Source organism: Saccopteryx leptura, chromosome 1 (assembly GCF_036850995.1).
Source record: "Saccopteryx leptura isolate mSacLep1 chromosome 1, mSacLep1_pri_phased_curated, whole genome shotgun sequence".
Lineage (NCBI taxonomy): Eukaryota > Metazoa > Chordata > Mammalia > Chiroptera > Emballonuridae > Saccopteryx > Saccopteryx leptura.
This window is the reverse complement of record NC_089503.1, coordinates 157,612,524-157,626,017: the sequence shown is the minus strand read 5'-3', so window position 1 is coordinate 157,626,017 and position 13,494 is coordinate 157,612,524. Positions and strand designations below refer to the sequence as shown.

The 13,494-nt window shown below is 39.5% G+C and overlaps 1 protein-coding gene and 1 long non-coding RNA gene across 3 annotated transcripts in view; one reads left to right on the top strand and one right to left on the bottom strand.

Annotated features, from left to right (window-relative positions):
- C6 (complement C6) overlaps positions 1-8,661 on the bottom strand; it is a 55,974-nt gene extending 47,313 nt beyond the window's left edge. The window contains exons 1-3 of one of the 2 annotated variants that reach the window (XM_066378431.1): positions 8,550-8,661; positions 7,514-7,558; positions 2,420-2,582 (exon numbers count right to left, since the gene is read on the bottom strand). In XM_066378431.1, coding sequence (XP_066234528.1) covers positions 2,420-2,562 — 143 coding nt within the window. In that variant the 5' untranslated portion in view covers positions 2,563-2,582; positions 7,514-7,558; positions 8,550-8,661. Of the gene's footprint in view, positions 1-2,419; positions 2,583-7,513; positions 7,665-8,549 lie in introns of those variants that run through there. The other variant, XM_066378421.1, reaches the window with a different exon arrangement.
- The window catches only part of LOC136400967 (uncharacterized), a 36,449-nt gene continuing 30,705 nt past the window's right edge, over positions 7,751-13,494 (top strand). The window contains exon 1 of the long non-coding RNA XR_010750439.1: positions 7,751-7,821. This is a non-coding gene — a long non-coding RNA (uncharacterized lncRNA). The remainder of the gene's footprint in view (positions 7,822-13,494) is intronic.

The following is a 13,494-nucleotide window of genomic DNA, read 5'->3' as shown; positions in this document are numbered from 1 at the left end:
GATGCAATTCCCGGAAGAGGAGAAAGTTCCCGCAAATTGCTTAAAAGAGGACAATACATGTGATAAGTACAATGACTGAGATGGAATTAGAGTGGTGTTGGGCCACTGAATCCAAGAGAAAGTGACATGAGAAATATAGCATGAAAAATTCATGAGAATTCTGCAGGTAACAGAGGCCGGGCCTGTGGCTAGGGCGGCATGTGCAGAGGCCATGTGTGCAGCGTGGCGTGTGCAGGGGCAGCAGGAGGAGAAGCATGTACAGTGGCAGTGTGTGCAGGGGTGGCGTGTGCAGGGGCAGCATGTACAGAGGCTGTGTGTGCAGCGCGGCATGTGCAGGGGCAGCAGGAGGAGAAGCATGTACAGTGGTAGTGTGTGCAGGGGTGGCGTGTGCAGGGGCAGCCGTACAGAGGCTGTGTGTGCAGCGTGGTGTGTGCAGGGGCAGCAGGAGGAGAAGCATGTACAGTGGCAGTGTGTGCAGGGGTGGCGTGTGCAGGGGCAGTGTGTACAGAGGCTGTGTGTGCAGCGCGGCGTGTGCAGGGGCAGCAGGAGGAGAAGCATGTACAGTGGTAGTGTGTGCAGGGGTGGCGTGTGCAGGGGCAGCGTGTACAGAGGCTGTGTGTGCAGCGTGGTGTGTGCAGGGGCAGCAGGAGGAGAAGCATGTACAGTGGCAGTGTGTGCAGGGGTGGCGTGTGCAGGGGCAGCGTGTACAGAGGCTGTGTGTGCAGCGTGGTGTGTGCAGGGGCAGCGTGTACAGAGGCTGTGTGTGCAGCGTGGTGTGTGCAGGGGCAGCGTGTACAGAGGTCATGTGTGCAGCACGGCGTGTGCAGGGGCAGCGTGTACAGAGGCTGTGTGTGCAGCGCGGCGTGTGCAGGGGCAGCAGGAGGAGAAGCATGTACAGTGGTAGTGTGTGCAGGGGTGGCGTGTGCAGGGGCAGCGTGTACAGAGGCTGTGTGTGCAGCGTGGTGTGTGCAGGGGCAGCAGGAGGAGAAGCATGTACAGTGGCAGTGTGTGCAGGGGTGGCGTGTGCAGGGGCAGTGTGTACAGAGGCTGTGTGTGCAGCGTGGTGTGTGCAGGGGCAGCGTGTACAGAGGCTGTGTGTGCAGCGTGGTGTGTGCAGGGGCAGCGTGTACAGAGGTCATGTGTGCAGCACAGCGTGTGCAGGGGCAGCGTGTACAGAGGCTGTGTGTGCAGCGTGGTGTGTGCAGGGGCAGCAGGAGGAGAAGCATGTACAGTGGTAGTGTGTGCAGGGGTGGTGTGTGCAGGGGCAGCGTGTGCAGGGGCAGCGTGTACAGAGGCTGTGTGTGCAGCACGGCGTGTGCAGGGGCAGCAGGAGGAGAAGCATGTACAGTGGCAGTGTGTGCAGGGGTGGCGTGTGCAGGGGCAGCATGTACAGAGGCTGTGTGTGCAGCGTGGTGTGTGCAGGGGCAGCGTGTACAGAGGCTGTGTGTGCAGCACGGCATGTGCAGGGGCAGCAGGAGGAGAAGCATGTACAGTGGCAGTGTGTGCAGGGTGGCATGTGCACGGGCAGCGTGTGCAATGACAGCGTGTGCAGGGGCCGCATGTGCAGGGCCGGAGGGAGAAGCCATGCCCCGGGCCTGAAGGTCAGGAACAACAGGCCCTCCTGCTGCACTTCGTGGGTCCCGCGGTCAGAGAGCTAGGGAGGGACTCCGTTGTAGGACACGTATTAAGACATGTCTGTGTTTACATACTTAGCAGATGGTTTATTAGGGAAGTTAACTGGTTATTTTAATGGGACTCACATTATGTAGGTAAAAATAGTTTTCTAAAATAGGTCTCTAAAAAGTGCTAAAATGGCTAAAACCCATTAAATACACGCGTTTCTCCTTCAAGTCATGCGAACATCTTCATGGAACAGAAACACCGAACAGATTTTTAAAAACTGCTGGGGACAAGTAGTCTGAATTGGTGAAAAGACTGAATTATTCAATGTTATCAAGCGGATGCAGCTCTCCCGCCTTCCCGGGCTCACCAACAATCAGCTAATAGCGCAGTGCCACTTGCTTGAGGTCCTGCTAGACTTGCTTTAATGAGTAGAAAATTCTCTACAATTAACTCAAGGGTGGTGAGCAGAGTTATATGCTGATTGAATAAAAAGCTTGAGTAGTGATTCTAAGTAAACAGTCGACTGAAAATATTGCATATATTCCTAATTACATTTCTTTGAAATTCCTCAATTTTACACAGAGAAAAAAGTAGACTTCCATTCAACTTTATGTGGAAAAGACCTCAAACTTCATCCAAATTTACGAGTTCTCATTTTGATAGATACTATTTTTTTTCCCATTGCTTCGTGTGGCCCTTTTGATATTGCTAACTCCGTCCTCGATGTTTCCCAGGGCGCTTGCACTCACACACGTGCACACGCGCATGCGCACACACACACACAGCCCACACCCACCTAAATCTTGTCTGGGTTCCAGTGTTGCAGGTTTTGGAGCAGGTGGACCATTCACTCCACGGGTAATGATCACAGTAACAAGCGTGGCTCTTATCAACCAGAACACTCAGCAGGATGAAATACAAGATGGAGTGTTTGGCCATGCTTTGAGAGCCTCCAGGCCCTGAAAAGGAAGGATATAAAATACATATCAAAGACTCGTTAGGGGTAAAACTGTGCAAACCATTCTCAGTCAGAGGCTCAGATATTATCGTAGGTGTCTTCCTGCCTTCCCTTAGGCAGGCAAACACAAATTTACATGTTCATAAGCACAAATCTTATTTCTAAAGATTTTTAGGATATGTATTCCTGTGGTTACAGCCCCCAGTACAAGTATGTTTCCCAAATTATTAGGGATAGGCTGCAAGACAAAGTATGTCTTGTAGCCTGTCCCTAATAGGATCCATTTGTAACCCATTTCATTCCAAAATGGGAATTCTTATACAACCTTATACTTTTCAAAACAACTTCTAATTTTGTGTGGGCTGGACCCTCCAGTACATTTTCATTTCTCATACTTTTCTGGGTCTGAGGAATAAGTTAGGGCCATTTTGTGGGAAGCTCTATTCAGGTTCCTGACAGCCTGGAAACCTGCTGAAGAAAGTTCCCTGTCCGACTGCCGTGACCTTCAGAGTCAGAAGTTTGAATTGGAATAGATCTTTGAAGTCTGCAAGTTAAATTCCCTCATTTTGGGGGTGATGAAATTGAGGCTACATGACAAGGACGAGTCCAAGACTCTTTGATCTTAGATGAGCTACACCCTTTCACTGAATTTGTAGTAACCTTAATTAGTGTGTTACTGGAGCACCTCTTGATGCTTGGAGACCCACCACCCAGACCACGTGAGCCCTGCCACCCAGACCACGCGAGCCCTATAACCCAGACCAGATGTGGCTGAACGCCAGAGAAAACTTTGACCAGTACTTTTCACCTGTGTGCTGTGGAGCTCTGAGGATCTATGAATTACTGAAAGAAATTTGCAAAACCATCTCTGCCCCCCCCAATATTGCCATTTTGATCTTTATGTCTAACAACATGCAACATGATTAAATATATAGAGAAAATACTTCTGAAATATAGTAACTTTCATCTAAACAAGTAAAACCCCCTTTGCCTTATTTCTCTGCCTCAGTTTTATTATTTTGATAGGATATATAGGAATAATACTTTTATTTTTCTCATTAGACTTTGTTAGGATACAGTGAGAAAGTTCATATAAAGTGCTGAAAATGATCCTTGGTGTAGAATCATCACTCAGTACATATTAGCTTTTAAAATAAGTCATAACACTTAAGAGTGCTGCACATTTAATTGTTTGTTTTGATATTAAACACTTGAATGTTTTGATATTAAATATTCAAAGTGATTTGGACATATGGCTTTAGTTACTTTTCATCTTACAAACAAAATCAGATTCCTGACCATCTTATTGGAAACTGCAATTTCTCACCAGCATTTCCCATACCCTCTTCAGTTTTCTTTATTTTTCTCTATTATACTTTCCCTACTATACATAAATTGTTATTTAAGTTTTAATGAATATATCCTCTTTCCTTTCTCCTTCTTCACTAGAATAGAAACACCATGAGTATGGTCATTTTTGCCTGTTTTGTTCATTTTAGCATTTAGAAGACTGAGAGTAAGCATAGTATATAATAATAAATATTGTGCCTGACCTGTGTAGATCCAGTGGATAGATCAACCTGGAATGCTGAGGTTGTCTGTTCAAAACCCTGGGCTTGCCCAGTCAAGGCAAGAGAAGTAACTACTAGAGTTGATGCTTCCTGCTCCTTCCCCTCCTTTCTCTCTCTCTCTTGCCTCTTGCTAAAATCAATAAATAAAATCTTAAAATTTAAAAAAAATAATAAATATTATTAAATTGATTGAGTAGAAGAAACAGTTTACAAATGGGTTTTCCTCAAATCTGAATAATGTAATTTGAGTCCGTTATTACAGGATCTTCTGTAATACTACTTTCAATATTTCTGCCAGAAATAAAAATATTTCATCGACTTTAGAAATGAACTTGCCTGTTTAGTTGACATTCATTGTTTTAGCAAGAGTAATAATCTGGTTAATGTCTAGCTTGTTGTAGTAGCTGATTGTAATAAAAAAAAACTAGAACTCAAGAGATTCAGATTTATTTTTAAATATTTGTAATTGATTTAATTAGTCCACCTCTTATATACACATGTGTGCATGTTTTTGATATACACAAGGGTTCATATGACATATATATCCTCTGCACTTTGCTTTTTATCACTCCATAATATACTTTGAAGATATCCCCATACTAATACATGCATATCTACTTAATTCCTTTTAATGGCTCTATAGATTTGTACCATATGGATGTATTATATTAGATTTAACCACTATCTTAATTGTGGACATTTAGTTTATACACACACTGCAACAAACATCTTTGTAATATATCTTAGCATACTTTTGTAGTACATCCATGTATATCCATGTGGTCATCGGTTGTATTCTTAGCAGCAAAATGGCTCAAATAATATGTAAATTTAAAATTTTGATAGTTATTGTCAGTTTGCCCTACTGAAATATGGCTTCTTCAAGGGTGAATTTCTGATTATATCTGTATCTCTATATCTAGATATCTGTATAGATGTAGATTTTTTTCACACAGAGAGATAGAAAGAGAAAGGAAGAGGGAGAGAGACAGGAAGAGAAAGAAGAGAAAGAGAGGCATCAACTCATTGAACTAGTTAGTTGTGCACTGATTGCTTCTCATATGTGCCTTGACTGGGGATCAAACTGGTGACCTGGGGTTCAAGCCGAGCCAGTGACCCCTTCCGCAAGCTGGTGACCTTGCATTTTGAACTAGTGACCTCAGCATTCTGGGTTGATGCTTCACCCATCGTGCTATCAACACTCAGGCTGATTATATTTTGATGTGGTTCTTTTACATTTCTTAATTGTGATGACATGAGGTTCATCATTTTATAAATTTTTGTTTAAGCCTTGAGATCAAATATAAAGATTCTTTCTCTCATATGCTCAAAAATTAGAGCATTTCTTCTTAATAAATCAATAAGCTTTTTAACCTTTCCTACAAGCTCAGAGAAGAATGCTGGAATAAAATCAACTAAATTCATTGACGTGGTTAAATATGTCCTTCAGTTTAAAAAGGAATCAGCACACATTTGAATGTCCATTGTGTGCTGCAAGGCACAGAGTGAAATACAAAGAAATATAATTTATTACCATTGTTTGGGGAGGGTAGACAGAGACTAAAGATGCTTCCCATGTTTTTTATCCAATATTTTATTTTATTTTATTATTCTATTCTATTCTATTCTATTCTATTCTATTCTATTCTATTCTATTCTATTCTATTCTATTCTATTCTATTCTATTCTATTCTATTCTATTCTATTCTATTCTATTCTATTCTAATTTTATCCAGCTCATAGATAAGCCGCTACAGTCCTAGGTTATTTCAATCATACTGATCACTGCTCCTGCCTGTTTTATAGTTCACTGGTAAGTCACCTGTTCTCGTTTTTCCCAGCAGCACAGAACCAGAGGACATCAGGGCTAGAGTGTTCAGACAGAATTTAGGCTGTGATCAGATAGAATAGTCTAAGGCCTAAACATCAGTCCTGAGCCCCAGTTTGGATGGTTTTCCTAAAGATCCTTGGGAGCTGAGCTTTCTACACAATGTGAAGTTTCCTGGTTTAATGACCAGACAGACCACCATTCCCATCCCACCCACAAACTGGGATTTCTTATACAGGACTGCTTCAACAAGGGAAGTAAAACAGAGGGTTTGGTTGTTGTTGCTGTTGTTTGTTTATTTGTGTTTCTTTTCTTAATAGATTTTGAAGAAATAGATATCTTCCAGAATAGTTATTTCAGTTGCAGAGAGAATAAATTCATAAAGCAATTTACATGATCAGTGTGTAAGGGACTGGGAGAAGCTGAATGACAAGAAGGTATCAATTCTCAGTTCTCAGAAGACACCACTCTTTTTTAACTTCCCAGAGCTTGAAAAGTATAGTGGATTTTATTCCAGTTATCACCAAAAACTGCAAGAACAGAACCCTTAAAAATATTCTGATCTCTTTGGCATTAACTGTTTTGAAGCATTTTGGAAATGGCTCTAAATTAAGGTGGTAGGTCAAAGCTTCTTATTTGAGGAGAAGCTCTTAAAAGAACTAATTAGCAGTGTCTTTTTTTAAATAATGTTTTATTGCTATGAGGAGTAACTGTTTTATGTTGAACAATTTCTATTCAAATATTAAATGTTTCTTTATTTGTTAATTTCCAATCTCTCTAGGCATTTTGGGGATATCTAAAATTATATGAGGACATTTTACCCATACTAGACGGTTTTCATATGAACATGGAACAAAAGGATACTCAGTGAGAGAGGAAGATAAGAAACATCTGCAGGACCATGAGGAAGGGCAGCAATTCTGCCCATTTCTCATAAGAAACAGGCAGCCCCTCTTAAACTCTGACAATCAGTAGTCCCACTGAACCACTGGAAATGGCTTTGTGAGCATTTAGAGAATTCTAGTGTGGAGTGAAGTCCATCTGATTTTGACCTGTTACCCTCCCTAGACCAATTTGTCTGTAAGGCAGCTCAGAGGATAAACTAATTTGCTCTCAAATATAAGTGGGTTTTTCCCCCTATCTCTTTGTAAACTTCTTGAGTTTCTTATTTCTTAATTGTTTCTTCCACACATACCCCAGGAGCTCAAGAAATGATATCTATCATTGCTAGCGCAGACTGTGGATCCGGCCATGTGACTGATTTTTTAGCTAAATGTTATGTTTGCTTTACTTTTAATCATAAACAACAAGGTAGTTCTCTGGAAAAAAATTTCCTTAAGTAACATGAACCTTTGGTTCTTTTGAAATTCATACAAAGTATTCACTGCTTACTTTTAAAAAAGACCAAAAAAAAAAAAAAAGACTATTAATCTGAGTTATGTATTTTTTACACGTGAAAAGATAAGTTTGTTGGGAACACAATCTATAATTTTGAAATATTAAGATTACAAATGAAATCGTCATGTCACTCACCTTTAAACAGAGTTTGGGATGGCCAGGGAGCAAATCCGAAAATGCCTGATGAAACAATAGGTGCTCACAATAAAAAGGGTTTAAATGAAAATCCACAAGCCTTTTCCCCCTAATTCCAGCTAACACAAGGTAGCACAGTCATAGCACAGATACCAAGCACACCAAGAGTGTGCTGTATAAAGAGTCTGTGGGAACTCTGGACTTTGTAAATGATTGCTTCAACCAGCAGTTACCTGGAAACTCTTAAGAGTGAGATATGACACAGGGACTTGAGTTTGCAATGATTTTCCCATTCAAGGGGTATTATAGTAAGTATTGCTACTGCAGAGAAAAGAAATCTTTGATTCCATTTTTTAAAAACTCTTTAGAGTCAATTGCTTAGAATTGCCCTCTTGTTCTTTAGGATTGTTCACTTAACTACAATATGTATAGATTCTTATTTTTTCTTGTTTTTTAATTTTTCTTTAGGGGGATTTAGAAAATATGAGAAAGTGTGAAGAGGAAAATTAAAATTGTTTTTTAATAATCAGATAAAACCACTATTAATATTTGAAATAGATACTTCTGGTCATTTAGTGTGTGTGTCTCTCTGTATAAGTTTTCACATAAATACACATAATATATAACTTTTAAATGCCACCCCACACTTTTCTAAAGATTTAAATGTACAGAATTGATCACATTCCATAGGTTATAGAACCATAGATAGCATCATGGACCTCTGCAAAATCTTCTTGCTTATTTTATTTCACTATTTACCCCCAAGATCTTGTTTCATTTCTTCTCCCAGATTAGTTATATGTATTAATGTATTTGGTGTTTATCCTTACATATGATTATTTAGATATATGTGTAGCCTTAAAAAATACAACGTCTCATTTTCCATGTGTATTTTTTGTGGTTTACAGAAATTGGTATTTTGCTGAAAGTTTAATTTGATTTCTGACTTTCTTCATTCAACATTGTGCTTCTGAGCCTTACTGAATGCAACTCTATGGGGGCATGAACATGCACTGTGTTAACCACATTTATTTACCTACTCTCTTCCTGTGTACTTCTCTTGCCTTCAGCTCCCTGCAGGTTGAAATACAGTGTATGTTTTTCTTGTGAATGTGTCAGAAAGTGTCTAAAGACTTCCGGGTTGCTCTTTAGAAAAATTATACACCTTTACACTCTTACCACGCCTCTGAGGGCTTCTCACTAATGAGTTCCTCCTAGCATGTGATGTTACATCTGACCTATGCAAAGTGTTATCTCGTGGTTGTTTAAATAGTTTGTGATCAATAGTGAACTTCAGCAATTTTTTTTTCTTGCCAGACATTCTAATTTTCTATCTGCAAATTAAGAATTCATATTTTCTGACTACTTTTCTACTGTATTTCTTTAGTTACTTTTGCTGCCCGATTTTCAGGTATGCCCCATACATTCTAGATACTAATTATAAATGTCTTGTAAATTTTAGATTTTGAAGATTTCTTCTCTCACTCATGTTAATTTTATCCATGGTGTCTTTGATTGAAGAGGAGAACCTTCATTTTAATGTAATCTAATATGTTTTTTTCTTCTATTTTTTCTTTTGCTTTAGATAGTTTTTTTTTTTTGCTTATGGAATTATTTTGCTTAATAAATTATAGTTTTTATTTTATATGCTGTTCTTTAATCTTCTGCTGTTACACTGTCAAAGGTGTGATATGGAATAATGTAAATAAAACAAAACCTCCCCAAACTTATCATTTAATAGATGCAGAAACACATTTACTAAAACCCAAAACTTATTTCTGATAAAAACTTTCATCAAATCAAGAAAAGAAGACAACTTTCTTACTCTGACAGAGTATCTATACAAAACTGAGGCTACCACCGTAGTTAATGGAAAATTATTGAACCTGGTCCTCCTACGATCAGAAGGGCAGTAATGCCTGCTAGCCCCATTTTTATTCAGTACTGTGCTGGTCCCTATCCAGTGCAATAGGAAAGAAAAGAAATAAAGGGTATAACATTGAAAAGAAAGTAAAGAAAATGCTATTTCATGTAGACAACTTGAACATGTATGTAGAAAATCCCAAAGAATCTACAGACATATATTAGAATCAATCAATGAATTTAGTAAGATTGCTGGGTCCAAGTTTATTATAGAAAAAAAATTGTTCCTACATACCAGCAAAAACAAATAGGATATTTAATTTGGAAAGATTTAAATAGCAATGGTCAAGCAGGTTGCTTTTTTGTTTGTTTTTGTTTTTTTGCATCTAGTGATAATTATGCCTCTATGAAAGGTTTGCAACATAGCTTATGGTTGGCTAATATGCATATTACAATAGGGTAAAAGAAGGTAAAAGGGAACAAAATCATGTGACAGAAAAAGAAAACTGTAGGGTGGCCTGACCAGGTGGTGGCGCAGTGAATAGAGTGTTGGCCTGGGACACAAAGGACCCAGGTTTGAAACCCTGAGCTTGCTGGCTTGAGCATGGGCTCATCAGCTTGAGTGTGGGGTTGCTGGCTTGAGCGTGGGATCATAGACATAACTCCATGGTCACTGGCTTGAGCCCAAAGGTCGCTGGCTTGAACAAGGGGCCACTGGCTTGGCTGGAGCCCCCCAGTCAAAGCACATATGAGAAAGCAATCAATAAACAACTAAGGTGCCACAATGAAGAATTGATGTTTCTCATCTCTCTCCCTGTCAGTCTGTCCCTGTCTCTGTCTCTGTCTCTCTCTCTCACACACACACAAACACACACACACACACACACACAAAAAAAAAAAAAAAAAAAAAAAGAAAAGAAAACTGTAGGGGTTGAGAATGTGGAGCCTTTTCATTCTTCAATAACCTGTTGTGCACTCTTCAATAAGTCACTTGACTTCATTGGAACTGTTTTCTCATTTGTAAAGTGTTTTTTACACTTTTTCAAATAGTAGAAAATTTCTTTAAAAAGTATTAACTATATTCTCAATATGGGAAGCAGCTAAAAAATACTCCTCAAACAACTGAAATTTTTACCATGTGGTGAGGAATGAGTACCTCAAGAGGTCTAAAGATTGTTCAAGTACAATTGGGAACCACTACTCCAAGCAACACGCTTTAACATGCATGGCAGTAACTTGTCCCAAACCAGAGTAAATCAGAACCAGAATACACGTATCTGATTTCCAGTTTGTTTTCTTTCTCTTGTACTGGAATGAGACTGTAAAGATTGAAATCTCAGGCTAAGAAGGAAGGCAGCGTGGTGGATTGAAGACACTTTGGGGCTGGTGTAGCAGTTTCACCTTGACTATCAGAGATGATAAATAAAGAGGGAAAATATTTGGTGAATACACTTTTTTTTTTAGTTGGTTCTTGGAGGCCCTAAAATTAAATACGTTTTCCATAGGTCATGATGTTTAGCGCTCAAGGAAAATTCTAGCAGTCATAACCTAAAAAGATGAAAGTCAGGAGCCAATAAGATGAGCCTACATAGTATTGTTGAGCAACACGGGCTACAAGGACAGAGAAGTGAGAAGGTTGTGAGCTTTTCATTCGGCATAGGAAAACCCAGGGGGAGAGAGTTGAGGGTAGTATGGAGGAATTCTTCAGATGCAGTGCCAACATCTGTGATCCAAGTGTACAACTGACATGGTATCAACTGAGAATCTAGCTTCTTTTCAGTGGTGTATGTTTGGGTCCCCCATCTTGGGTCCTTATGGCTGTGTCCACTCAGGGTCCTTTTCTACAGCAGGGTTTGGCAGACTATAGCCAGCTACCTGTTCTGTAAATAAAGTTACACAGCGTCACTTTGTATGGTTTCTTCTGTGATACAACAGAAGAGTTGAGTAGCTGCAGCAGAGACCGTGTGGCCAACAAAGTCTGAAATATTTACTGATTTACTGTATGGCTCTTTACAGGAAAACTTTTCTGAGTTTCTGGTCTGATCAATATAACCACAGTGTCCAGTTCCAGGAGGTAGAAGTAGCCTTACTTGGGACTAAAGAATGAATGATTGTTCCAGAGCTAGGAATTGAATGTTCATGTGCAGTTACGCTCAGGCATGCCTAAGAACACGAGTGCTCTATGCAATATTTGGATGCCTGTTGCTGAGAAGCAGCACATCCTACGAAGTTCACCAGCTGAGCCCTCTAATGTGTTGGCTGGTGACATGAATATCATTTTCCCACAAAATACTCCCTATTTTCATAACATAGAAAGTTGCTGGTGAGCTCACATGTAGACTGACCAGTGGAAAAAGCCTTTCATTGTAAAAGAACAGAAGGGTATAGGAAAGTTAAGATGGGGCCATTATAATTTTTCTAGAAGGAGAATATGTATTTTGTTCAAAATCTTTATTCCTCTCCTAATGAGGATAGATTTACAGACAAATGGCGTTTTCTACCAAGAAAATAACCCTAGCATAAGACAATGAACAGTGGACGCTGCCGATTACCTGAAGGCTTTCATATGCTAAGTGTTCACATGCCAACTAATCATTGCAGCAAAAATACTGTGATTTCTCATTAGAGCCAAGGCTGATGACCCCATCTACTTCACAAGTACTTTAGCATGTACTTTGTCACTCAATGTGTGAGCAGATACAGTGAAATTGTAAATTATTTCATAGATCAAAACTCTCAGGTGAAGAAAATAGAAGTTTTTGTTGGGTTTCAGGCCACCATGATTTTTCTCTTTCTCTTTACTACTAAAATTATTAGGAGAGTCAGAATTGGCTGCATTTGATTACTTACATCTACTCCTCATTGACTCTTTGCAATCTGGGTTATAAATACAACAGTCCACAAGAACTGTTCTCTCAGGGACCACCAGTAACCTCCTCACGGCCAAACGGAATGGCCACTTCTCAATCCACTGTTGGTTTTTTTTGACACAGGAAGCATCTTTTTCTCTGAACACTCAGGAAATTTCTCTTTCCTCCCACTATGATTCTCTTCCTACTCCCATCTAGAAGTTTGTCCTCAACCTCTTTCCTTTCATCAGATATTTTATCTACTTCCATGGATCTAGCCATCACATTCGTGTTGAATGCTTCCTAGTCTGCCAACCTGTCTTCTAATGTTTATTAATAGTGTCCTTTGCTAATAGTATCCCAACAGAAAACCTTGTCACAGAGATGTCTTATTCTCTTCCACACTTCCTCTATTCTACTGGATGCTAAGTCTAGCAGCTCTTATCTCGGGAGTGTCTCTTGTCAGCGTACTTTCTATCTTTTCCACCTCCACACCATGTCCATGGTTACAGCTCCGTGTCCAGCCCGAATGAATGCACAAATCAGAGATTGCATCAGTGACTTCACTAGTCCTCTAATTCTTCCTAAACTATTCTGCCAGGTTATTCCTTCTAGAGCTCACGTCTCAGTGACCAACTCTACTCACAATCTTAATGTTTCTCTTTTCAGAAGACTGTCCACAATTCAAATACTTGACACTTGAAACTCTGAACAATCTGATCCTCTGATCCTATATTACTTCTTGACATTTATTTTCTCTCCTTTTTTTTTTGCATAATCAGCATCCAGCCAGGTTGAACAACTTGCTGTTCCTCAAAATGTGCTACAGTTTCTTCTGCCAATGTAGCTTTTTTCAAAAATGTTTCTTCCCTAATTTGAAATTATGGAATATTAATGCATTGTGTATCTTTTTTTTCAAGGGCCATTTCAAATGTATTTCCTTCTTAAATCTTCCTGTCCTTTATAAACACTTTCACTCTTAAGATCAGATACTATATAATTGCTCCATTCTTTAAGCTTAGCTAGCTTTCTACCTCCTTACATAAAACTCACCTGAAATTGCCAGGTATTATGATTATTTGTATGGTATATTATCATCTCTTTCCTCCTCCACTGAATAGATACAAAGTTCCTAATAATAGGACCTAAATAATATTTATTTTTTGTAACTAATTAACTAGAAATTAAATAAATTCTGGTTTAATTGAGTTGTCTACATGATGAATTTGCAAGAAAAATGCTGACTTTTACATTATGCCTTTACATACA